A 25,692-nucleotide genomic window follows, 5' to 3' on the forward strand; every position below is an offset into this window, starting at 1 on the left:
ACCAGAAATGCATGAGTGCTAACTCCTAGTTCCTAGGAATGCAGAGATTTGAGGAGGTGGTTTACCCAAAAGACAAAGAGATGACAAGGGAACTGACCTACCTGTAAAATTGCTTCAAATATGCTGTTGATCATTACATACTCCAGGATAGTATTCTGGCTGATGTTATCTGTCACCTGAGTGCAATAAAAGGCCTTTTAATGTCTATACTGAGGCACTCTGATATTCATGTATATCTGCTCCCCTAGCATCTAAGAGAATCAGCAATGTTAAAACATTCTCCAGATACTTAGTAGACCTTTCATAAGTATCCCTGAAGCCATTGGAGTCTGTATAGACAGACACTAGAACAGAAGGAAATAGCAAATTAAAACTTCCTAAATCTTTGAACTTCTCATTTTTTTCTCTCACACACTCACAAACAAGCATTTGCTTAACAGTTTCCTGGATTTCATTCCTCAAATGTACAGGAAGAAGTTTATGATCCCAAAGTCGTCTAGTGATGGCAGGGAAAGGGAACAACCTGAAGTAAATGAACAATACTTAGCACTCCTCCCACTAGAAGGTATAGCCCAGCTTCCAGTCATAATATCAAAGTCATAACAAATAAAAATATTCATAATCACAAAAACTGTTTCCAAATGAGACCTGATAGGAAGCACAAATCTGAGAAACCAGGAGTAGTTCTCCAGGAGTGGTACCTCTAAAGTGATAAATATCATGCACCCTGAAGACTAAAAAAGCTAGCAGTTGCTCCAAAGGGCACTTCCAGGAAATGAAAGCTGATGTAACTAGCTTCTTTCTACACATTTAAAGACAATGGAGTGATGTAATAGTAACTAGTGAAATTTTTTTCTCTTCATCTTTCTAACTTTGGGCTCAAGTGTTCAAATAAGCCTGCCCCTGCTATCAATTAATACCCTTGACAAAGAAACATAGTTGGGTCACTTACAGTCACTAAGCAAAGGAGAAGTTTCAGACATAAACTCTTCAGACTTTCAGAACTTTCTGCACAAAGCAATGAATCCAAACTCTCCATCAAGTTCTAAGAGAGAGAAAGTTTAGGTATTAACACATCAAGTAACACCTACACTATGTCTTTGTCCAACTCTGGGTTATGTTACAGAGTAATGAATATAAAACACAATGAAACAATGGTATAATTCGCTTAGGTATAGGCCTTGCAAGATTAGACTAAGAAAAGGAAGACTTCAAACTCTAGCTATTTTGGGAAAAACACTTCAGAACAACTGCATAGAACAATAAAGAGTTCACTACTCTGCCAAATAAATGTTTGCAGCTCGTCATCCCCATATAAACCTTTAGAGTAGAATGAAAAAAATGTTTAAAGGTTAATAATGCTTGATTAAATAATACATAACTGAAAATAATAAATAATGAAGTAAATAAAATATTCAATCAAATAAGTTCTAATAAATTCAACAAATGGTTAAGTCAAATAATAATGCTCGGTTAACAATAATCGTTAAATAACTACAGGTAAGTTTCATTATTTGGTAACAAAAACCTATCACTTGATGCAGGCACATTGAACAAATTACAGAGAGACAATATCACTAACAGCTATCACTGACTGCAGGCACAAGCAAACAAAGCTAGCTATGTCTGTCCTGGTCAGTTTTACCAGACAGGTGTGGTTAGAGTTTTTACCACTTGTACTAATAACCAACTGTTAGACCCAATGTAATCAAAAGATGAGACCCTCAGATGCCATCACAGAAGGAACAAGAAGAGAAGTGTTTTACATTAGATGAAGGAGGTGAATGGATGAAGAATAAGGATTTAGCATGCTGAAACGTCAAATGAAGGTTCCAAATAAGCTACTTCAACAAATACACAGTCAGGATCTACATATGCTAAATACTGAGTTTTCAAAGAATACAAGAAAAAAAGTAAGAAATGACCTTGCTCTCAAGGAGACTTTAGTCTAACAGGAGAGAAAAATAAAGAAGCAGTTTTAACTAAATGGTTACAATGACAGAAATATACATGCAGGAAGGGAGTTAGCTCAGAATTCACCTACTCTAGGACTCCTCCTAACTCTGTAGGAATTAATTAAAACTTGAGAAATTAACATGATCAAAGACACATGAGGAATGAAACCTGGGTGTGGAGTTTAAATACAAGTAGTTGATCATTATCAAAGTATTAAGAGTGAAGCATAGTGGTGAGGATCAAACAGGGTACAGATCATCTAAGTTGTATAAAGCTACTAACTAAGGAGTTTGGTCTTTATCCTGTTGGTGATGGGAAACTAATAAAGGGTTTAAAGCAGGAATGATTTGAGTGCAAGATACATCACTCTGGTGTCAGTATGGACGACAGATTTGAAGATGGTAAACCCAGAAGAAGGGAGCTAAATTAGGACAAATCTATAAGTTTTCTGAGCATAGTAGCCAGTCAAAAGAGTGAATAAAGGCATCACTGCGATATTCAGGTGAGAGATAATGGGGACATTGGCAGCAGGGGAAACAAGAAAAGACATGTATAAAAAATATGAACTGGAGTGAATTTAGTTGAACTTGGTGATCATCTATGTATTAAAGATGAAGGAGAGAGTCAAGAATGACTCCCAAGTTTTTGGCTTCGGGGACTGAGAAGAAAGGTGCCCCTATTCTGATAGGGAATGAATGAGAAAACAGATGTAGGGAGAACAATAAGTTTCATTTGGGATATGTTAAGCAAGATATACTTAGGGATATATGAATGGATATATGTAAAAGTCCTTACAGAGTACAGAACTCCAGATTCACGAGGAAATTACTAAGATAGAGACTTAGTAATCAGCAACATATAGACAGCAGTGAGAACTAGAAGAGTGAAAGAGAGATCCAGGATTTTACCATGATATGTATAGAGACTGTAGAGGCTAGAATTAAAAACTGACTCCAAGTACTAAATCTTGTATATTCATAACCTTTTAAAAATAACCTAATCACCATAAGGATTCTTTGGCACACAGATTTATTTTAAATTTAGTGAGTGACAGATAACTAGTTTTTCCAAGTTCATATTATGAACAACATTCAATTTAAAAAGTGCCAAAGACTGAAAATCAGATAATCTGATAAGGGACTCGTATCCAAAATATATAAAGAACTCTTAACAGCTCAACAATAAAAAGACAACTCAATCTAAGATATGGGCAAAGAATTTGAAAAGACTTTTCTCAAAAAAACATACAGACAAAAAGAATTGTTGACAAGGATGTGAGAAACTGGGACCCTTGCATATTGCTGGTGAAAATGCAAAATGGTGTAACAACTTTGGAAAGCAGTTTAGAAGCTCAAAATGTTAGACATAGTTACCATATGAACCAGAAATTCTACTCCTAGCTATATACCCAAGAGAACTGAAAACATGTCCAAACTTGTACATGAATACCCACAACAGCAACAATATTTAGAATAGCCAAAAGGTTGAAACATCCCAAATGTCTATCAACTGATGAATGGACAAATCAAATATGTGGTACATTCTTACAATGGAATTTAATCAGCCAAAAAAGTACTGACACATGCTACAACATGGATGAACCTTGAAAACATTATGCTGAGAAAGCAGCAGACACAAAAGACCATGTATGATTCCATTTATACGCAATGTCCAGAATAAGTAAACCCACAGAGAAATATAGCAGATTAATAGTTGCTAGGGGCTGGAGAGAAGAATAGGGAATGACTGCTAAGGGTACATATTTTCTTTTTACGGTGATAAAAATTCTCTGAAATTAGCAGTTTTAATGGTTGTACAACTCCTTGAATATACTAAAAACCATTGAATTATATACTTTAATAGGGTGAACTGGATGATATGAGATTATATATCAATAAGGCTGTTATTTTTTTCAAATGTCAAACTAGAAATAAAAATTGATAGTCATTGTATTAAGAAAGCTTAAAACAAAGTTTAGAACTAAAGTTACCCTTTACATTAATTTGTTATATTTTGTTTAGGCTCATAAATGTTTTTAAGAATGTTATGATCCTATGATACAAATCATAAAATAAACTGCTCAAGTCTTATCCTGCACGGAAAGGATGCCTCAATTCAAACTTGAATTTCAAAATCTCCTTTATTCAGATAAATCAAATCTATAAAATAAAACTTCCAACTTCATGAACAAACTCAATCATCTGTACCTGAGTTCAAATCTTCTAGTACATCAACTGTCTCTGCAGATGGCATTCACAAACAGCTGTCAAAAGCAGCCATTTGCAAGCACATCGCAGTTTATGCCTCACCTTCATGCACAGCTCTGCCTTGTCAAAGCCCATCAGCATGTTGATAATGTCAAACCCAGAGGTAGACTTATTCTTTTGATGGACTCCTCGAATGAGTGCACACAAGGTCTGCAGAGATGAGAGAAAGAATTATTTCTAGAGAGGAAGTCTCAAAACACAAAGGGCACTGTATCTGTAGCCTCACAATGTGACCTCAGAAACTCTTCCCTACACAGCTACTAGTCAACTGCTCTATTACTCTAAGTTCTAAAACACAGTCTGTAGGTCTTAATATGTGCAAAATCCAGAAATTAAAAGGGGAACAGCAACTGAAACAATCGTCACCCCCTTTTGTTATTTTTTGGTCACCCTTTTTTTAAAATTGCACTGCAAAGACTGGAAGGTAATATTCAAAAATAAAAAATAGTTCTTGAGTTTGACTCATGGAGCTGATAGTGCTTTCCTTTATTTAAAATTAAATTTAATATTTACTATAGCTTATCATTTTTAGCAATTATTTTTAATAACTATGAAAGTTATTTAAGGCCCTATATGATAACCAATTGCTTCAAATCTTAAATTCATTACAATCCCCATCATTACTTACTAGCTGTGTGAACTTGGACAAATTGTTTAACTTCGCAGTGCCTCAGCTTTCTCATCTACAAAATGGGAATGATAATAATAGCACCCATCTCAAAGGGATGTTGTAAGAAATATGTGAATTAATATTGTAAAGCACTCAGAATAGTTCCTGGAAGTGTGTTAAAGCTTCAGGAATAGTGCCTGGAACTTTGTTAAAGCTCAATGAGTATATCAGCTATTATAATAATGTACTATATTTTCATGGGTCACGAAGTGGCTTAACGTCAATTTAGTTCCACTGAACTAAAAACAGTTTACAATTCATGCCCCCACAGTGAGCCACTGCAATTACAGGAAGTATAATTTCCAACTTTTAACTTTCAATGAGCCCCTATAACTGTGATGCCCAAAACACAGAATTTACTGTGTCAAAGGTTAATAAAGCTGCAAGATAAACATCATTCTTCTTTCTGGGTCATCAGCTCAAGAGGTAATTTCTCCATTCCACAAATGAGAAAAATGGGATACTCAAAGGGATTTCTAACTAGTAACTTAAACCTAATCTTAGAAACTTAAACCTAATCTAACAAAAATTCCAATAACATCCTTTGTTTTGTCAAGGATTCTTCATATTCTAAGCTCGTCAATCACTGCCCTAGGTACTCAGCCCAATCCAGGCTACACTACAGTTACCAGACTATAAACTTTAGAAACTTTTGCCCATTATTCATTCAATAAAAATTTACTGCTGAAGTGCTATTTGCCAGGCACTGCTCTACATACTAGGGAAAAAGTATTGAATGAAAATACCAAAGCGTTGCCCTGGAGAAGCCTATCATGTATCCCCATCAGCCCAATGCTTGGCACATAATGGTCATTCAAGAAATAATTGTTCAGTGAATCTTCTTCATGATCATGCCATTAAGAATGATGGTTCTTAATGTTTTTACAGTTACAGACCCTTTTGAGAATCTAATGAAAGCTCCCTCTACAGAAAACAATGCACACAGGCATACAAAATATTACATATAATTTCAGGGAGTCAAAGACCCTCTGAAAACTCAGATTAAGAACTCCTGATCTAATTAGAAAATACTCTATTAAGAACCTTTTCTGATTTTTGCTGTAGACTAAGCATCCTTGCCTCACAGTTTCCTATCTCTTCCTTTACTCAAGTAATAAGAATTCTGTCAAACATCTGCCTTAGCATTAGATCAAATTGTACAAATGGACAATCTTACTACTCGAAGTGTCAGCTTGTTTAACCAGGGAGATAGCTAAATGACCAAACATGGCACAGATGTTTATTACTTAAAGAAATCAAGCAAAAAGAAAACCTCATACCTAAGAGCAATTCTAGACTCCTCAGGTACCAAAAGATATGTTACAATTCCTTTCTCTTATTAAGCAAGACTTCCCCGTCTCCCAACCTTGTACCTGCAATGCATTAACAACTCGAATTGGATGCTCCTCTCCCAGAGCCTGGATGCAGTGTTGAAATAAGCAATTAATATTGTCCTTGATCTTCATTAACTCCTCACCATCAAGAGATTCAAGCTTGCCTTCTAGGTACTCTAAATTCACCTACCAAAGAAACAATAAGAGCCTGAGTGTACTTTTAGTGTAGCACCTAGAACACATGAGAAATCAATCTCAGTTACCAGGAAAATCCACAGGTGCCACTAAGCCTTACCTTCATGAGGAAGAGCTCCTCCCAAAATCGAGGACTGCACTTACTGGGGTCCTCTGTCTGAAATTAGAAGTTATAACAGGTTCAATATCCCTACCTAACACCAAAGCATTAAGGATATATATGAAAGGGTCACTACACATGATCAACCTTATCTTTCAAAATTAACATTGAAAATGCTTGGTCATTCAAAACTGTTTTAATGGGGAACAACAATTTTTGGGGTTTTTTTACCAAATGGAAGATATTGTGCACAGATGTACATTCCATTCACCAAAAGTTATATAATGGCTCCAAGAATCTTTCTCTTCCAGCAAGAAGTGAACCTAACCATCTGAATAAGTTAGTCACATTATGGTATGTCCCATGTTTTTTTTTGGTGCTCAGTCTTCAAAGCCCATTCACATACACAAAATAAAATGGCCCAGTGAGCCAGGTATGGTAAATACTATCATTATCCTCCTTTCAGGAAAGAAAAAGTCCACAAAGTTAAGTTACTTACATGAGTAAAGGAACCAAACCCAGATCATTTAAGTAATACTGCCATGGTGTTTACAATATCCTGTGTTGACTGTTTCTACTTACCCTCCTGTATGGACTTAGTCCTCTGTACAGAGCTTTTAATACACTCTTTCCTTAATTCAAGTTGGCCCAAAAGGCTAGCAAAATTACAGTGCTAAACTCCAAAGTTTCTCAGCAGTAACTTACAAATACAAATTCAAGAAGTCAGAGGCTTCTTGTTAGCAAGCAAAATAAGAAAGAGAATCCATACGTTAGAGGAAAGCTTATGACATAAAACGAGTAGTCAACTGCCCACTATCAGCCTCCTTAAGTTGACCTTTTAAAGGTACTACCAAAAACTAATGTTTTCATTAGTTAAGAGTTCCCAAACTAATAAGAAAATGCTATAGTAGGAATGTCTTCTCAATTTTTAATTGAGAATGACAGAAAAAAGCAACATTTCTGGCCTTCTCATTAAGGTACTCATTTAGTGAATTTTTCCATCCCTTCCTCTCAAATCCTCTGCCTCAGGAGGTGTCACCTTTGACTCTCACACTTCTGTAATATCATTTTGTTGTCTATATGTGACTCAGGGAATTCATGAAGCTGGCACTTCCCATCCTCAAAGCTCAATCAAGAGTCCTACGTGTGTCAATCTTACTTAACATAAAAAGAGACCTAATAGGATCCTGTACCAACTCATTTTCTCTGTGTAACCACCTGTACTAACCTGGGCAATTCTGTATTCATTTTCTGCATGCCAAACTCTATCTCTAAGGCTTGCCAAGAGTTAGAAGTTTTACTTGATCACATTATTTATCCCTGGGCCATGTGGCAAAGTTGACAAGTAAGGACTCTGGAATCAGACACTAGGATTCACATCATGACTCCATCACCTTCCAGGTGTGATCCCCAGTTTCCTCACATTTAAGATGCTCTTTTACATGGCATATGTAAAAACATGGCCTTCTTGCAACATTCTTGTCAGAATTAGAACGAATGTATTTAGTGCTATACTTAGAAAAATGTCAGGCACATAGAAGGAAGTCAATATATGATAACTTTTTTTATAAGTATTATTCTGTCTTACATGTACTCCTTATGATCAGAATTTCAGAAGGCAAGATACCCTGCAGGGTATCTAATCACTTGAACCTTCCCTGATAGGGTAAATTGACAGCATAGGCTTGGACCACAGTCTATCAGCAGTTATAAAGACCCAAAGAAATCCCCAATCCAATTGATAATAATTCATCAGTTATCTCATATAGTTGGAGAATGAGATAGTCTAAATAAGCAATTGTTCTGTCCACTAACAACTTGAGATGGAATATAACAGCACATCTTTTAAAAACTTTTCAATCATAGAATTCTGGGCCAAAAGGAACTTTAAGGGACATCTAAGACAGAAGGGTCCTTACATCAGATCATAAAGAAAACAAGTCTTTCTTACTCAGAAAAGAAGCTTCCTGAGCCTTCCTCTCTACTTTTGACTGTTTAACCCAGCTCATGGCAACAATCTATAAGAACAACATTAATAACAACCTGTATCAATTAATACATTATCATAATTTCTACCATGGGAGAGCTCACTCTCACCCTTGCTCTCTCTTCCTCCGTCTAAAGAACTGGAATATAGCAGGTTGAGGTGAGGTTATTTCTCATTTTGGAACAAGAAACTAAGGAGTCAAGCTGTGCAGCATATCAGGACTCCAAGCCTTACCATGAAGATCTCATCATACATCAGCACCACTTTTTCCTTCAGTGGTTTCTTGGAGGCTGAAGATTTCCGGAGCAAACCCCCTCGTTTCTCCACCTGTGCCATGGTTAAAGAATCTGTAAAAAGAAAGCCAGTCAGTGCTAGAAATGCTCTCTAAGATGCTGGTGAGTCTACTGAAATACCTCTCAACGGGAAATTTTTTAGGAAGAAGAAATGACAAACAATCATATAATACATTAACAGATCTTGTACATCTGTCCAACACCCCATTTCCTAACCAGGTAATTTCAAGGTTTAAATCATTACTTGGCCTACAGGAAAACACATTTTATATCCTTAAAACATGCTAGTGGACAAGGCTTATCCAAAGCCAAGAAGGAAAGTGTAACTAGCTCCATCTATAATAGGTCTGGCCATATATTTAACGTTGATAGAAGAAAGGCTGCAAAGCACACACTGCCCAGAGACTGATGGTGAAGTTAAATTTCAAGTATTGATTGAGCTTAGGACCATTAAGGCAGGAAGTGTGCTGCAGACTAATGTGCTCCATTGATTTCCCCAAAGTATGTAGTTCTCATCACTGCAAAGTACTTGGCCTTCACTGCTTCAAAAATCACACTGCACTTGACTGTCTTCAGAAATTCCTCTGGAAAGAGACCCAAGGCAGAAAATAGCAGGTAAAAGGCCAAAAATTAAATCTGATTTCAAAATAACCAAATACAACAACATATTCCTTTCAAATTTAATTATAGATATTTGTAATACTATTATAGGTCAAACTTCAATGTATTTTTTAATTCTATATAAAGCAGTTTCATGAATCATGTCTAAATTTTCCCATCTTGTTTCAAGGAATTCTCAACTTTTTATAAGTGAAAACTTGAAACCCCACAGCTCTCTACTGTGGATTTACATGTATTTCTACACTTTCCAGACTCTTTCTATTGTTGACAAAATTCTTGTCTCTCTCTTAGATCCTAGGCTCTAATTGTGAAATTTAATCTCACTCAAAGGCAAGTATGGGGGTTAGTGAGGAGCCTGATCTTACTTCCAGACAAATCCAAACAAAGCAGCAGAACAAAATTAATTCTGTCCAGTGACTTTTGCAAAATATGGACTATCTTTCCAAAGTTTTATTTAAGGAAGAGATGCACCCAATAGCATAAAAGATTCTATCTCAGACATTGTTTTTCTCTAATACATATAACCAAAAAGGAGATTCACCTTTGAACACAAAAAACACAAAGCACAGAAAATTTCCCCAGCTAGGTATTAAGCATCTTTAGCACAGGGACTATATCATACACATTTTCTATAAGCACTTGGCTCATAGCATTTGCTCAGTGTATGTTCATCACTGATACTGAAATATGTGGGGGGAAAAAAAAACCTGAAAAGTCCTAAGTCTTACCTAAAATTTTAGTAAGATCTATCTCTATCAAGGCCTCACTGAGCCCTCAAATCTCATTATGGTCCAGAGAAAACTGAAGGAAAAAATTTAAAAAAACAACAGAAAGAAAGAAAAGATTCTTTTAAGCAATTTATACTATATTGATCATGGCTTTCCCTTAAAACATGAAATACAGCCTCCATTTCAAAACATTCCTGTGTCTTTTAAATAGGTTGTCAAGAGGAAGATATCCTTATCAGGGCAATAAATTGGAAATCAAGAGGATCCTATTAAATTAAATCAAAAGGAATGCAATTCTAAGCTTAGAGGATATAGATCTTTTGTGTGCTGAGCTTCAACCAGTTGATTAGCAGGAAGATCGGGAATCAGGAGTTCCTAGATGTGAAAAGCACATGTTTACAAACATCCCCCTCTCAGGATTTATAATTGGGTTACAGCTAATCAATGTCCACCCCAAATCTAATAAACTCACTTTCTCTATTTCAAAATCAATACTTTCTAATAAACAAAAGGGAATAGGAGAGAAAGGAAAAACAATTCTAATCCAAATACCAAATTTCCTAAGAAGTTAAATTATTTTCATCACTCTCCTTCCATTTGGAGCAGGGGGAAATTCAACCAAGGGTCTCAACTCATTACTCTCTGTCATCGTCACAGGCAATTGGAATTTACCACCCAAGATGTCTGAAATGTGACTGGAAACTGACAGCATACAGTTCCCTCCTCCTGCCAGCACTTCTACCCATGGAACAGAGCAAAGAAGGGCATTTCTAGGGTGGTGTGCTGGGAGAAGTACAGAACTATCACAAATTTTTTGGGGGGATGGGTGTCTCAGAAATTAAGCCTGTGCTCCGAAATTTGAAACTAAATATCTGACTGATAGAACAGTAAAATTGCAGCACCTCAGTAATGTGAGTGTAATTTGTTTACATCCTCCCAGTTTTTTTTTCCTTTTCATACTCCTCCATTATAAGAGAACCACGACCAGCTGAGGAACAGCAAGGCACAGTAGAACAAACAACCAGCAGAAGTAAGACTAGAACACAGGTCTCCTAACCAACTAGATGATATTAAGCCTCTGTGCCTCTCGGTTTCCACCAAGTAAAACAAGGGGACTATAGGAGACATACCACCTAATAATTCTTTCAGCACCACTGAAATACCACAAACACACAAGGCACACTTAGTAAAGAACTACTTTAAGTACTATGGGGTTACAAAAAGCAAACTCCAGATCCAATCCTCTGAGAGCTCACAATCTACTTGCAAAGACAGACACATACTAGCCCATAGCACAAGGCAAATTATGAGAAATAAATAGAAAAAGTGTGAAGAAAATGCTATGAGACCACAAGGAAGGGAAAGAAGCATTCTATGACTATGCTATGACTTATGTTGATGCAGGCTTTTAAATCCTTCTGATGAAGAAGCAAATACAGCAAAGCCACAGTAATCCCCCATAAACGCCACATAGGCTTTAACATAAGTTTCTCAGAAATAAGACATAATAAGCAAAGCATAAAAAAGAATCAGGCAACTTAACAACATTAACTTCATCTACCATCAAACTTAGGAATAGCTTCAAATCCTGCAAACTCAATGGTAAATCAAGGAAGTCTTTGACTCCTAAACCTCAAGGACTGCTGGCCCCATGACCTGCAGCACAACTTCTCTCTGAAAAACTCAAGTCATATAACTTTTAGTTATATCTTAAAGCAATCAAGCCACACACTTCTTAAATGCACACCACTTCACATCCTTACAGGATGAAATAGCCAAATATCAAGATTTTAAAATCTAAAGCCAAACTCTTATAATGCCTAATATGCAAAAAATGCTATTTAGGAGGGGCGGAAGATGGCGGCGTGAGTAGAGCAGCGGAAATCTCCTCCCAAAACAACATATATCTATGAAAATATAACAAAGACAACCCTTCCTAGAATAAAGACCAGAGGACACAGGACAATATCCAGACCACATCCGGACCTGAGAGAAACCAGCGCCTCGCGAAGGGGGTAAGATACAAGCCCCGGCCCCGCGGGAGCCGAGCGCCCCTCCCCCCAGCTCCCGGCGGGAGAAGAGCAGGCAGAGCGGGAGGGAGACGGAGCCCAGGACTGCCGAACACCCAGCCCCAGCCATCCGGGCCAGAGTGCAGGGCCCTCGATACTGGGAAAACAGGGCAGCAAGAACAGTGAGCAGGCACTGGAGGCTGGGCGACAGAGGACATAAGAAAAGCGCAAGACCATTTTTTTTTTTTTTTTTTTGCTTTTTTGCTGCTTTGTTTTGGCGAGCGCTTTTTGGAAGTCTTAAAGGGACAGGGACCCCAATACTAGGGAAACAGGGCAGAAAGACCGGTGAGCAGAGGCCTGAGGCTGGCACCGGAGAATAAAGAAAATTTAAAAAATTAAAAAAATTTTTTTTCTTGTTTTTTTTTGTGGTCGTTGTTTTGTTTTGGCGGGTGCTTTTTGGAAGTCTTAAAGGGGCAGGGTGGGTCACTTAATCCAGAGGTAGGGAATCCGGGATCTCTGGGCACCCTAACCCCTGGGCTGCAGGGAGCAGGGAGGCCCCTTACGGAGATAAATAGCCTCCCAGCAGCTCCTGCTCCAACGCGACTCCACCACTTTGGAGTAGCTGCCGGAGCCAGGCCACGCCCACAGCAACAGCGGAGATTAACTCCATAGCAGCCGGGCAGGAAGCAGAAACCCTGTCTGCGCGCAGCTGCGCAGCACAAGCCACTAGAGGCCGCTGTTCTCCCAGGAGAGGAGGGCCACAAACCAACAAGAAAGGAAGTCCTTCCAGCCGTCACTCGTCCCAGTTCTGCAGACTATTCCTATCACCATGAAAAGGCAAAGCTACAGGCAGGCAAAGATCACAGAGACAACACCAGAGAAGGAGACAGACCTAACCAGTCTCCCTGAAAAAGAATTCAAAATAAGAATCATAAACATGCTGACAGAGATGCAGAGAAATACGCAAGAAAAATGGGATGAAGTCCGGAAAGAGATCACAGATGCCAGAAAGGAGATCGCAGAAATGAAACAAACTCTGGAAGGGTTTATAAGCAGAATGGATAGAATGCAAGAGGCCATTGATGGAATTGAAATCAGAGAACAGGAACGCATAGAAGCTGACATAGAGAGAGACAAAAGGATCTCCAGGAATGAAACAATATTAAGAGAACTGTGTGACCAATCTAGAAGGAACAATATCCGTATTATAGGGGTCCCAGAAGAAGAAGAGAGAGGAAAAGAGATGGAAAGTATCTTAGAAGAAATAATTGCTGAAAACTTCCCCACACTGGGGGAGGAAGTAATCAAACAGACCACGGAAATACACAGAACCCCCAACAGAAAGGATCCAAGAAGGGCAACACCAAGACACATAATAATTAAAATGGCAAAGATCAAGGACAAGGAAAGAGTGTTAAAGGCAGCTAGAGAGAAAAAGGTCACCTATAAAGGGAAACCCATCAAGCTAACGTCAGATTTCTCAACAGAAACCCTACAGGCCAGAAGAGAATGGCATGATATATTTAATACAATGAAACAGAAGGGCCTTGAACCAAGGATACTGTATCCAGCATGACTATCATTCAAATATGACGGTGGGATTAAACAATTCCCAGACAAACAAAAGCTGAGGGAATTTGCTTTCCACAAACCACCTCTACAGAACATCTTACAGGGACTGCTCTAGATGGGAGCACTCCTAGAAGGAGCACAGCACAAAACACCCAACATATGAAGAATCGAGGAGGAGGAACAAGAAGGGAGAGAAGAAAAGAATCTCCAGACAGTGTATATAACAGCTCAATAAGCGAGCTAAGTTAGGCAGTAAGATACTAAAGAGGCTAACCTTGAACCTTTGGTAACCACGAATTTAAAGCCTGCAATGGCAATAAGTACATATCTTTCAATAGTCACCCTAAATGTTAATGGGTTGAATGCACCAATCAAAAGACACAGAGTAACAGAATGGATAAAAAAGCAAGACCCATCTATATGCTGCTTACAAGAAACTCACCTCAAACCCAAAGACATGTACAGACTAAAAGTCAAGGGATGGAAAAACATATTTCAAGCAAACAACAGTGAGAAGAAAGCAGGGGTTGCAGTACTAATATCAGACAAAATAGACTTCAAAACAAAGAAAGTAACAAGAGATAAAGAAGGACACTACATAATGATAAAGGGCTCAGTCAAACAAGAGGATATAACCATTCTAAATATATATGCACCCAACACAGGAGCACCAGCATATGTGAAACAAATACTAACAGAACTAAAGGGGGATATAGACTGCAATGCATTCATTCTAGGAGACTTCAACACACCACTCACCCCAAAGGATAGATCCACTGGGCAGAAATTAAGTAAGGACACGGAAGCACTGAACAACACAGTAGAGCAGATGGACCTAATAGACATCTATAAAACTCTACATCCAAAAACAGCGGGATATACATTCTTCGCAAGTGCACATGGAACATTCTCCAGAATAGACCACATACTAGGCCACAAAAAGAGCCTCAGAAAATTCCAAAAGATTGAAATCCTACCAACCAACTTTTCAGACCACAAAGGCATAAAACTAGAAATAAACTGTACAAAGAAAGCAAAGAGGCTCACAAACACATGGAGGCTTAACAACACGCTCCTAAATAATCAATGGATCAATGACCAAATCAAAATGGAGATCCAGCAATATATGGAAACAAATGACAACAACAACACTAAGCCCCAACTTCTGTGGGACACAGCAAAAGCAGTCTTAAGAGGAAAGTATATAGCAATCCAAGCATATTTAAAAAAGGAAGAGCAATCCCAAATGAATGGTCTAATGTCACAATTATAGAAATTGGAAAAAGAAGAACAGATGAGGCCTAAGGTCAGCAGAAGGAGGGACATAATAAAGATCAGAGAAGAAATAAATAAAATTGAGAAGAATAAAACAATAGCAAAAATCAATGAAACCAAGAGCTGGTTCTTCGAGAAAATAAACAAAATAGATAAGCCTCTACCCAGACTTGTTAAGAAGAAAAGAGAGTCAACACAAATCAACAGTATCAGAAACGAGAAAGGAAAAATCACGACGGACCCCACGGAAATGCAAAGAATTATTGGAGAATACTATGAAAACCTATATGCTAACAAGCTGGGAAACCTAGGAGAAATGGACAACTTCCTAGAAAAATATAACCTTCCAAGATTGACCCAGGAAGAAACAGAAAATCTAAACAGACCAATTAACAGCAACGAAATTGAAGAGGTAATCAAAAAACTACCAAAGAACAAAACCCCCGGGCCAGATGGATTTACCTCGGAATTTTATCAGACATACCGGGAAGACATAATACCCATTCTCTTTAAAGTTTTCCAAAAAATAGAGGAGGAGGGGATACTCCCAAACTCATTCTATGAAGCTAACATCACCCTAATACCAAAACCAGGCAAAGACACCACCAAAAAAGAAAACTACAGACCAATATCCCTGATGAACGTAGATGCAAAAATACTCAACAAAATATTAGCAAACCGAATTCAAAAATACATCAAAAGGATCATACACCATGACCAAGTGGGATTCATCCCAGGGATGCAAGGATGGTACAACATTCGAAAGTCCATCAACATCATCCACCACATCAACAAAAAGAAAAGCAAAAACCACATGATCATCTCCATAGATGCTGAAAAAGCATTTGACAAAGTTCAACATCCATTCATGTTAAAAACTCTCAGCAAAATGGGAATAGAGGGCAAGTACCTCAACATAATAAAGGCCATCTATGATAAACCCACAGCCAACATTATATTGAACAGCGAGAAGCTGAAAGCATTTCCTCTGAGATCGGGAACTAGACAGGGATGCCCACTCTCTCCACTGTTATTTAACATAGTACTGGAGGTCCTAGCCACGGCAATCAGACAAAATAAAGAAATACAAGGAATCCAGATTGGTAAAGAAGAAGTTAAACTGTCACTATTTGCAGATGACATGATACTGTACATAAAAAACCCTAAAGACTCCACCCCAAAACTACTAGAACTGATATCGGAATACAGCAAAGTTGCAGGATACAAAATCAACACACAGAAATCTGTGGCTTTCCTATATACTAACAATGAACCAACAGAAAGAGAAATCAGGAAAACAACTCCATTCACAATTGCATCAAAAAAAATAAAATACCTAGGAATAAACCTTACCAAAGAAGTGAAAGACTTATACTCTGAAAACTACAAGTCACTCTTAAGAGAAATTAAAGGGGACACTAACAGATGGAAACTCATCCCATGCTCGTGGCTAGGAAGAATTAATATCGTCAAAATGGCCATCCTGCCCAAAGCAATATACAGATTTGATGCAATCCCTATGAAACTACCAGCAACATTCTTCAATGAACTGGAACAAATAATTCAAAAATTCATATGGAAACACCAAAGACCCCGAATAGCCAAAGCAATCCTGAGAAAGAAGAATAAAGTAGGGGGGATCTCACTCCCCAACTTCAAGCTCTACTATAAAGCCATAGTAATCAAGACAATTTGGTACTGGCACAAGAGCAGAGCCACAGACCAATGGAACAGACTAGAGAATCCAGACATTAACCCAGACATATATGGTCAATTAATATTTGATAAAGGAGCCATGGACATACAATGGCGAAATGACAGTCTCTTCAACAGGTGGTGCTGGCAAAACTGGACAGCTACATGTAGGAGAATGAAACTGGACCATTGTCTAACCCCATATACAAAAGTAAACTCAAAATGGATCAAAGACCTGAATGTAAGCCATGAAACCATTAAACTCTTGGAAGAAAACATAGGCACAAACCTCTTAGACATAAACATGAGTGACCTCTTCTTGAACATATCTCCCCGGGCAAGGAAAACAACAGCAAAAATGAGTAAGTGGGACTATATTAAGCTGAAAAGCTTCTGTACAGCAAAAGACACCATCAATAGAACAAGAAGGATCCCTACAGTATGGGAGAATATATTTGAAAATGACACATCCGATAAAGGCTTGACGTCCAGAATATATAAGGAGCTTACATGCCTCAACAAACAAAAAACAAATAACCCAATTAAAAAATGGGCAGAGGAACTGAACAGACAGTTCTCCAAAAAAGAAATACAGATGGCCAACAGACACATGAAAAGATGCTCCACATCGCTAATTATCAGAGAAATGCAAATTAAAACTACAATGAGGTATCACCTCACACCAGTAAGGATGGCTGCCATCCAAAAGACAAACAACAACAAATGTTGGCGAGGCTGTGGAGAAAGGGGAACCCTCCTACACTGCTGGTGGGAATGTAAACTTGTTCAACCATTGTGGAAAGCAGTATGGAGGTACATCAAAATGCTCAAAACAGACTTACCATTTGACCCAGGAATTCCACTCCTAGGAATTTACCCTAAGAACGCAGCAATCAAGTTTGAGAAAGACAGATGCACCCCTATGTTTATTGCAGCACTATTTACAATAGCCAAGAATTGGAAGCAACCTAAATGTCCATCAATAGATGAATGGATAAAGAAGATGTGGTACATATACACAATGGAATACTACTCAGCTATAAGAAAAGGGCAAATCCAATCATTTGCAGCAACATGGATGGAGCTGGAGGGTATTATGCTCAGTGAAACAAGCCAAGCGGAGAAAGAGAAATACCAAATGATTTCACTTATCTGTGGAATATAAGAACAAAGGAAAAACTGAAGGAACAAAACAGCAGCAGAATCACAGAACTCAAGAATGGACTAATAGGTACCAAAGGGAAAGGGACTGGGGAGGATGGGTGGGTAGGGAGGGATAAGGGGGGGAGAAGTAGGGGGGTATTAAGATTAACATGCATGGGGGGGTAGGAGAAAAGGGAGGGCTGTACAACACAGAGAAGGCAAGTAGTGATTCTACAACATTTTGCTATGCTGATGGACAGTGACTGTAAAGGGGTTTATAGGGGAGACCTGGTATAGGGGAGAGCCTAGTAAACATAATATTCGTCATGTAAGTGTAGATTAGTGATAGCAAAAAAAAAAAAAAAAAAAAAAAAAGGGCAGTTCCTGTGTGGTAACCTCCAACGAGTTCTACACAAGGGTATAAAGGGCATATAAAAGTGTAGGCAAAGGGTCTGTTTGTGTTTATACAGAGGATCAAAGCCTAATTGGGCTACCCCGAAAATGAACTAAGATATGATATGAAAAAGAACTTCCAACATCTGCACTCTCTGGAAGACTCATGCCAGAAGATGATCATCAAAAAACCCCAACAAAGATCCACGCACTGCTACAGCTGTAGATGCACTCATCCCACCAGTTCCTGGACTTGCCATGGGAATGAGGAAGGAGATATCTAAGCTGGCCTGTGCATACAGTAAAACAACAAAATTGGACTGGATCTATACTGTTGGAACTCAACCAAGAATTTGGAGAAGTGCAAATTGTAGCGCTCCAAAGTCTTACAACTACAAACTATTTACTGTTAAAAGAACATATGGCATGTGAACAGTCCCCAGGAATGGGTTGTTTTAATTTGTCTGATTTCTCTCAGACTGTTCAAGTTCAGTTGGACAATATCCACCATATCATAGATAAGTTTTCACAAATGCCTAAGGTGCCTAACTGGTTTTCTTGGTTTCACTGCAGATGGCTGGTAATTACAGATATGCTTTGGTTATGTAACTATACTCCTATTATGTTAATGTGTGTGTGCAATTTAAGTAGTAGCTTAAAACGTATACATGCTGAAGTTACTCTACAAGAAGATATATCAAAGAAATAATCAATCTTCCCATGTTTTCTTCCGCCTGCTACTTCTATAGCTTTTCTTCTTCCTTCCTAATTACAACCCTTAAATAGAATTCGTGCCTCATATCAAATTTACCGAGTATCATAATTCTTCCAAGTGGTAAAGATACCTCAAGACAAATGCTGGGCATAGAAGCCACAGGGCATAAATATGCAAAGAAGTAAAAAGCTAACTTTTTCAAACAATAAGGCTTCTCTCTCACTTACCAACTTCACATTTCCCTGTATGGCCCCGGAAGATGACTGGTTAGCCAGAGACGGGTAAGATTCCTCAAGGGAGGAACAACCTAAGACAGGCACAGTCGCAGGGGGGCCATCAGGTGAGAAATTGGGGATCAACAGAGGTGAGGCTTAGAACCTCACCCCCCCGTTCTGAGAGAAATCTTCTGCATACGTGGATGTTTTATTGCCCTTGTCTAGCTTGGATTAACACATAGTCTACAGGCACACACCTGATCATCTACATGTGCTCTCTTACAACACTAAACTATGTTTTCTACCTTTATCTTGTATCTACCTACCACTTCAGCATTTTATTAAAAATAATAATAATAAAGAGAGAAATGTGGTATCCACATATAAATCAAGTATAAAAACCAAATGAGTATTCATATTTGAACTGACTGTTTGTAGTTCATAATGCATGAGCAAAACCGAAAGTTTCTGTGATGATTGCCCTTGTACTGTTCACTATGTAACTTATTCACTATGTAAGAATTTGTTCTACATGTAAAAACTTGTTTGTTATGCCTCAGAAGATTGGAGACTGACAAAAATTAGGCTTGGGGTGGATTAATGATTGTGCATTGAGCATTGACTCCCCTATACAGAATTTTATTGTCGTTAACAACCATTTGATCAATAAATATGAGAGATGCCCTCACAAAAAAAAAAAAAAAAAAAAAAGAAGGACAGACTTCCAATGGTAAAATAAATTAGTAACCGGGATGTAATGTATAGCATAAGGAATATAGTCAAGATATTGTAACAGCCTGGTAGGGTGATAGCTGGAACCTAGAATTATGTATATAAATGTTCTACCACTGTGTTGTACACTTGAAACTCATGTAATGTAATACTGTGTGTCAACTACCCTTCAATAAAAAATAATTATTAAAAGAAAAAAAAAAATGCTATTTAGTCTCCTTGAGCACAATATATGTCAACTCAAGATCCAAAAATTAATTTCATAGAAATTCACTGACTTCCACAGAGTTACCAAAAGTCTTGGTATTGTATCTATATGAGATGATGGATGTTAACTAAACCCACTGGGGTAATCATTTCACAATATATGTAAATCATACATCATGTCGTACACCTTAAACATAAACAGTGATGAATGTCAATTATTTCTCAATAAAATTGGGGAAAATATCTAAAAAAAAAAGTCTTGTGTTTCAGTCTCAATTTTTATATGCTTATTCTATAACCTTAAGTTTCCTTTCCCTCTCTGGGCTCCAGTTTCCCAATCTGTAAAATGACATGGCAAGGTTATGCAGAAAAGGGAACCTATGTGCACTGCTGGTGGGAATGTAAATTTGTACAGCCACTATGATTAGGTTCCTCAAAATATTAATAAAACTAGCATATGATCTGGCAAGTCCACTTCTGTGTATATGTCCAAAGGAAATGAAATCACTATCTTGAAGAGAAATATGCACCTCCATGTTCACTGCAAAATTATGCACAATAGCATGGAAACAACCTAAGTGCCCACTGATAGATGAGTGCACAAAAAAATGTAGTATAAACCTACAATGGAATATTATTCAGCCACACAAAAAAGGAAATCCTGTCCTTTGCAACAACATGGATGAATCTTGAGAGCATTATGCTATGTGAAATAAGTCAAAGAAAGAAAAATACTGTATGATCTCACTTATATGGGGAATCTAAAAAAGCTGAACCCACAGAAACAGAGAGTAGATTGGTAATTGCCAGGGACTGGAGAGTGGGGGAAATTAGGAGATGTTGGTCAATGCATACAAACTTCCAGTTTCAAGATAAGTGTTGTATAAAAGATATATTTAAGAAGCTGAAGAAATTTGAATATGGCCTGAATATGAGATATTTAGGAATTATTATTGCTTTTCTTAGGAGTGATAATGGGATTTGAGTCTGCTAGGAGTATATTTTTTTTAGGAGCTGAAGGCTGACTAAAGTAGCTGAAGGTGACATGAAACAATGTTTGCAACTTATTTTCATATGATTCAGAAAAAAAGATATGATAGATAAAATTAACAATAGCTGAACCTAGTTGGGTATACAATGACCAACTTTATATATGCTTGAAATTTTTCATAATAAGTTTTTCATAATAACTGGTCAGGAAAAAAAAGATAAGTAAGTTATGGGGAACTAATGTACAACACGATGACTATAGTTAACAATACTGTATTGTACACCTGAAAGTTGCTAAGAGTAAATCTTAAATATTCTCACCACACACACAAAAGTTAATTATGTGAGGTGACAGATGTGTTAACTAATATTACCATGGTAAGCATTTCATAGAATACACATATATCAAATAGTATAACTTATAGGAATGAAACATGATGATAATATATATCAAGTGTATTACAATAAACCTGGGGGGAGAAGCCATGGAACAGTCCTCTGTAAGCTTCCAAATTTTCTGAGGTTCTAGGCTCATACTTGTGACAGACTATTAGCAAGTATTGCCCTCTCTTCACTGTTGAGGGAGTCTCCAAAACACCAATGTAGGTAGATGTTGAGGTAAACATCCTAAAATATTTCAACCAATATATAAGAAACAAAAAAGAAGAGGAGAGGAGAAAATAAAAAATGATTGGAGAAAGAAAGAAAATGAATGAACAAATGTGCCTTTCATCTAGAAAGAAAAAACTTGCACAGATCAGGCATTCATTCATTCACTCATTCATTTAACAAATATTTACTGGGCACCTTTTAGGTGCTAAGCACTAGGGATACAGCAGTGAACCAGACAGACAAGATCTCTGCTCTCATAATTTTCATTCTGGAATCAAAAAAGACAACAAGTTAAACAGTGGTAAGTACCTTAAAGATAGACTGTCTAGAGGTCTACATTGACTAAGAGATTAAAGTAGGCCTCTATGAGAAGTAATACGTGAGCTAAGACCAGAACAGCAGGAAGGAAACAGCCATGTGAAAATCTTGGGAAAAGTGTCTAGACAGAGGGAACAGCAAGTACAAAGGCGCCAAAAATTTTGAACATACCTGGCATATTTGAGAAAAAGAAATGCCAAAGTGCCTAGACTAGAGTATAAACCTTCCCTTTTGAAATGTTTTTGTAAAGTTTATTAAAGTGGGTACTTTGTGTTTATGTGAGTTTTTATATAAAGAGAATTCAAATGTCCATCAGCAGTAGGATGGGAAAATTGTAATATATTCACAGAACAGAATACTTCACAGAAATTTAAAAGAACTAATTATTGAAACAGTCATCTCAATAGATGCTGAAAAAGCATTTGACAAAATTCAATATCCATTCATGACAAAAACTCTCAACAAAATGGGCATAGAGGAAATATACCTCAACATAATAAAGGCCATATCCAACAAACCCACAGCTAACATCATATGTAATAGCAAAAAGCTGAAAGCTTTTCCTCTAAGATCAGGAACAAGACAAGGATGTCCACTCTCACCACTTTCATTCAACATAGTACTGGAGGTCCTAGCCACAGCAATTAGACAAGATAAAAAGATAAAAGACATTCAAATTGGTAACACAGAAGTAAAACTGTCCCTATTTGCAGGTGATATGATACTACATATAGAAAACCCTAGACTCCACCAAAAAAATATTAGAACTAATAACTGGATACAGCGAAGTTGCAGAATACAAAATTAATACTCAGAAATCTGTTGCATTCCTATATACTAACAACAAACTAGCAGAAAGAGAAATCAGGAAAATAATTCCATTTCCAATTGCATCCAAAAGAATAAAATACCTATGAATAAACCTAACTAAGGAGGTGAAAGACCTGTACTCTGAAAACTGTAATACACTCATGAGAGAAATTAAAGAAGACACAAGGACCTCGAAATCTATCCCAGGCTCACAGATGGGAAGAATTAATATTGTCAAAATGGCCATCCTGCCCAAAGCAATTTACAGATTCAATGTAATCCCTATCAAAATACCATCAGCATTTTTCAATAAACTACAGCAAAGAATCCTAAAATTCACATGGAACCACAAAACACCACAAATATCCAAAGCAATCCTCAGAAAGAACAAAGCTGGGGGTATTATGCTTGCTGATTTCAAGCTACTACTAAAAACTACCGTACTCAAAAGAGTATGGTACTGGCACAATAACAGATATAGATAAATGGAACAGAATAGAGAGCCCAGATACAAACCCATTCATATATGGTCAATTAATGAATGATAAAGGAGCCATGAATGGGAAAAGACAGCCTCTTCAATAACTGGTTTTGGAAAAACTGGACAGCTAGTTACATGTAAGAGAATGAAACTGGATTACTGTCTAATTCCATACATAAAAGTAAACTCAAAATGGATTAAAGACCTAATATAAGACATGAGAAACCATAAAACTCTTAGAAGAAAGCATAGGCAAAAATCTCTTGAATATAAGCATGAGCAATTGTTTTCTGGACACATCTCCTCAGGCAAGGGAAAAAAAATGAATAAGTGGGACTACATCCAACTAAAAAGCTTCTGCAGAGCAAAGGACACCATCAATAGAACAAAAGGCAGCCTAAGTATGGCAGAATATATTTGCAAATGATTTATCCAGTAAGGAGTTAACATCCAAAATATATAAAGAACTCATGACATTGAATACCAAAAAAAACAAATAACCTGATTAAAAAATGGGCAGAAGACCTAAAAGTCATTTTTCCAAAGAAGAAATAGATAGCCAACAGGCACATAAGAAGATGCTCCACATTGCTAATCATCAAGGAAATGGGAATCAAAACAACAATGATATATCACTTCACACCAGTTAGAACAGCTACTACCCAAAAGACAAGATGTAATGAGTGTTGGTGAGGACGAGGAGAAAAGTAAACCGTCCTACATTGTTGGTAGGAATGTAAATTGGTGCATCCACTGTGGAAAACAGTATGGAGGTTCCTCAAAGAACTAAAAATAGAAATACCTTATGGGAGAGGATTAAAGATGGCAGCGTGGGAGGAGAGACAGAGGCTTCCTTCTAAAATCATACACAATTAGAAAATACAGTTGGTGCAACTAACCCTGAGAGAGCAACAGGAAAGAGGATGGTGCCAGACTGCATACACCTGGAGAAAAGAGTAGATCTCACAGAACAGGGTAACGTAGCAAAGCTGTGGCCCAGCGATACCCAAGCCCTTCCCCCACCCCAGCTCACTGGCGGGAGGAAGAGAAACGGAGCAGGGAGGGAGTGGAAGGCCTGGGACTGCTGAATACCTAGCTCCGGAGAGCTGCTCTGGGAGCACAAACCTACATTTCATGGTGCTTTCATGATACTCACATGATTACAGGGTTGGAAAACTAATAAAGGCAGAATTCCTGGAGAGAATGAGATTCTAGCCACTTGTGGAAAGCAGGGATCCATATCTGGCTGCTCTGGGACAAAAGCTTATACCTGTGTGCTCAGCCCACTGGTTCAGGCAGTGGAGACAGGCATAGCAGCTGGGAAGCAGGAAACAGCTCTTTCCTCCCCCCCAGGCACCAATAAGGCTACCCTGCGACCCCCGACATTGCTTCAGGGGCTGAGAAGTTCCAGAGTAGAGCTTCTGCACACTAGAGGGCGCCATATACAAATATGAAACACCAAAGGAACCTGGTTCAAAGTAAAATTATGAAAACACCACCTGAGAAAGATTCACACGAAATCGACCTCATGAATCTTCCTGAAAGGAATTTTAAAATAAAAATCATTAACATACTCAGGGAGGTACAGAAAAATATTCAAGAACTCGGGAATGAATTCCAGTTGGAGATCCAATCATTGAAGAGCACGATGGAGGGTATTAAAATCAGATTAGATATGGTGGAGGAGACAATAAATGAAATAGAAATTAAAGAAGAGAAATGCAAGGAAGCTGAGGCACAGAGAGGAAAAAAGGATCTCTAAGAATGAAAGAATATTGAGAGAACTGTGTGACCAATCCAAGCAGAATAATATTCATGTTATAGGGATACCAGAAGAAGAAGAGAGAGAGAGAGAAAGGGATAGAAAGTGTCTTTGAGGAGGTAGTTGCTGAAAACTTCCCCAATCTGGGGAAGGAGATAGTCTCTCAGGCCCTGGAGATCCACAGATCTCCCAACACAAGGGACCCAGGAAGACAACACCAAGACATATAGTAACAAAACTGGCAAAGATCAAGGATAGGGACAGACTATTAAAAGCAGCCAGAGAGAAATAAGATCACATACAAAGGAAAGCCCATCAGGCTAACATCAGACTTCTCAGCAGAAACCTTACAGGCCAGAAGGGAGTGGCATGATGTATTTAATGCAATGAAGCAGAAGGGCCTAGAACGAAGATTACTTTATCTGGCAAGATTATCATTTAAATTTGAAGGAGGGATTAAACAATTTCCAGATAAGCAAAAGCTGAGAGAATTTACCTCTAACAAACCATCTCTACAGTCTATTTTGGAGGGACTTCTATAGATGGAACTGTTCCTAAGGTTTAATAGCTGTCATCGGACGTAATAAAACCACAGTAAAGAAAGTAGAGCAG

At 37.8% G+C, this 25,692-nt stretch overlaps 1 protein-coding gene across 4 annotated transcripts in view; it reads right to left on the bottom strand.

The window, feature by feature from the left end:
• The window catches only part of ARMH3 (armadillo like helical domain containing 3), a 251,635-nt gene that overhangs the window by 210,146 nt on the left and 15,797 nt on the right, over positions 1–25,692 (bottom strand). For all 4 annotated transcript variants that reach the window (XR_008998987.1, XM_036898696.2, XM_057506237.1 and 1 more), the window contains exons 2-7: positions 8,744–8,856; positions 6,523–6,579; positions 6,267–6,413; positions 4,266–4,373; positions 953–1,045; positions 102–176 (exon numbers count right to left, since the gene is read on the bottom strand). Coding sequence is in view for 3 of the 4 variants with exons in the window: in XM_036898696.2 (XP_036754591.2) it covers positions 102–176; positions 953–1,045; positions 4,266–4,373; positions 6,267–6,413; positions 6,523–6,579; positions 8,744–8,845 (582 nt within the window). In the remaining variant the exon portion in view is untranslated. The remainder of the gene's footprint in view (positions 1–101; positions 177–952; positions 1,046–4,265; positions 4,374–6,266; positions 6,414–6,522; positions 6,580–8,743; positions 8,857–25,692) is intronic.

The sequence above is a fragment of the Manis pentadactyla genome, chromosome 8 (genome assembly GCF_030020395.1).
Source record: "Manis pentadactyla isolate mManPen7 chromosome 8, mManPen7.hap1, whole genome shotgun sequence".
Classification (NCBI taxonomy): domain Eukaryota; kingdom Metazoa; phylum Chordata; class Mammalia; order Pholidota; family Manidae; genus Manis; species Manis pentadactyla.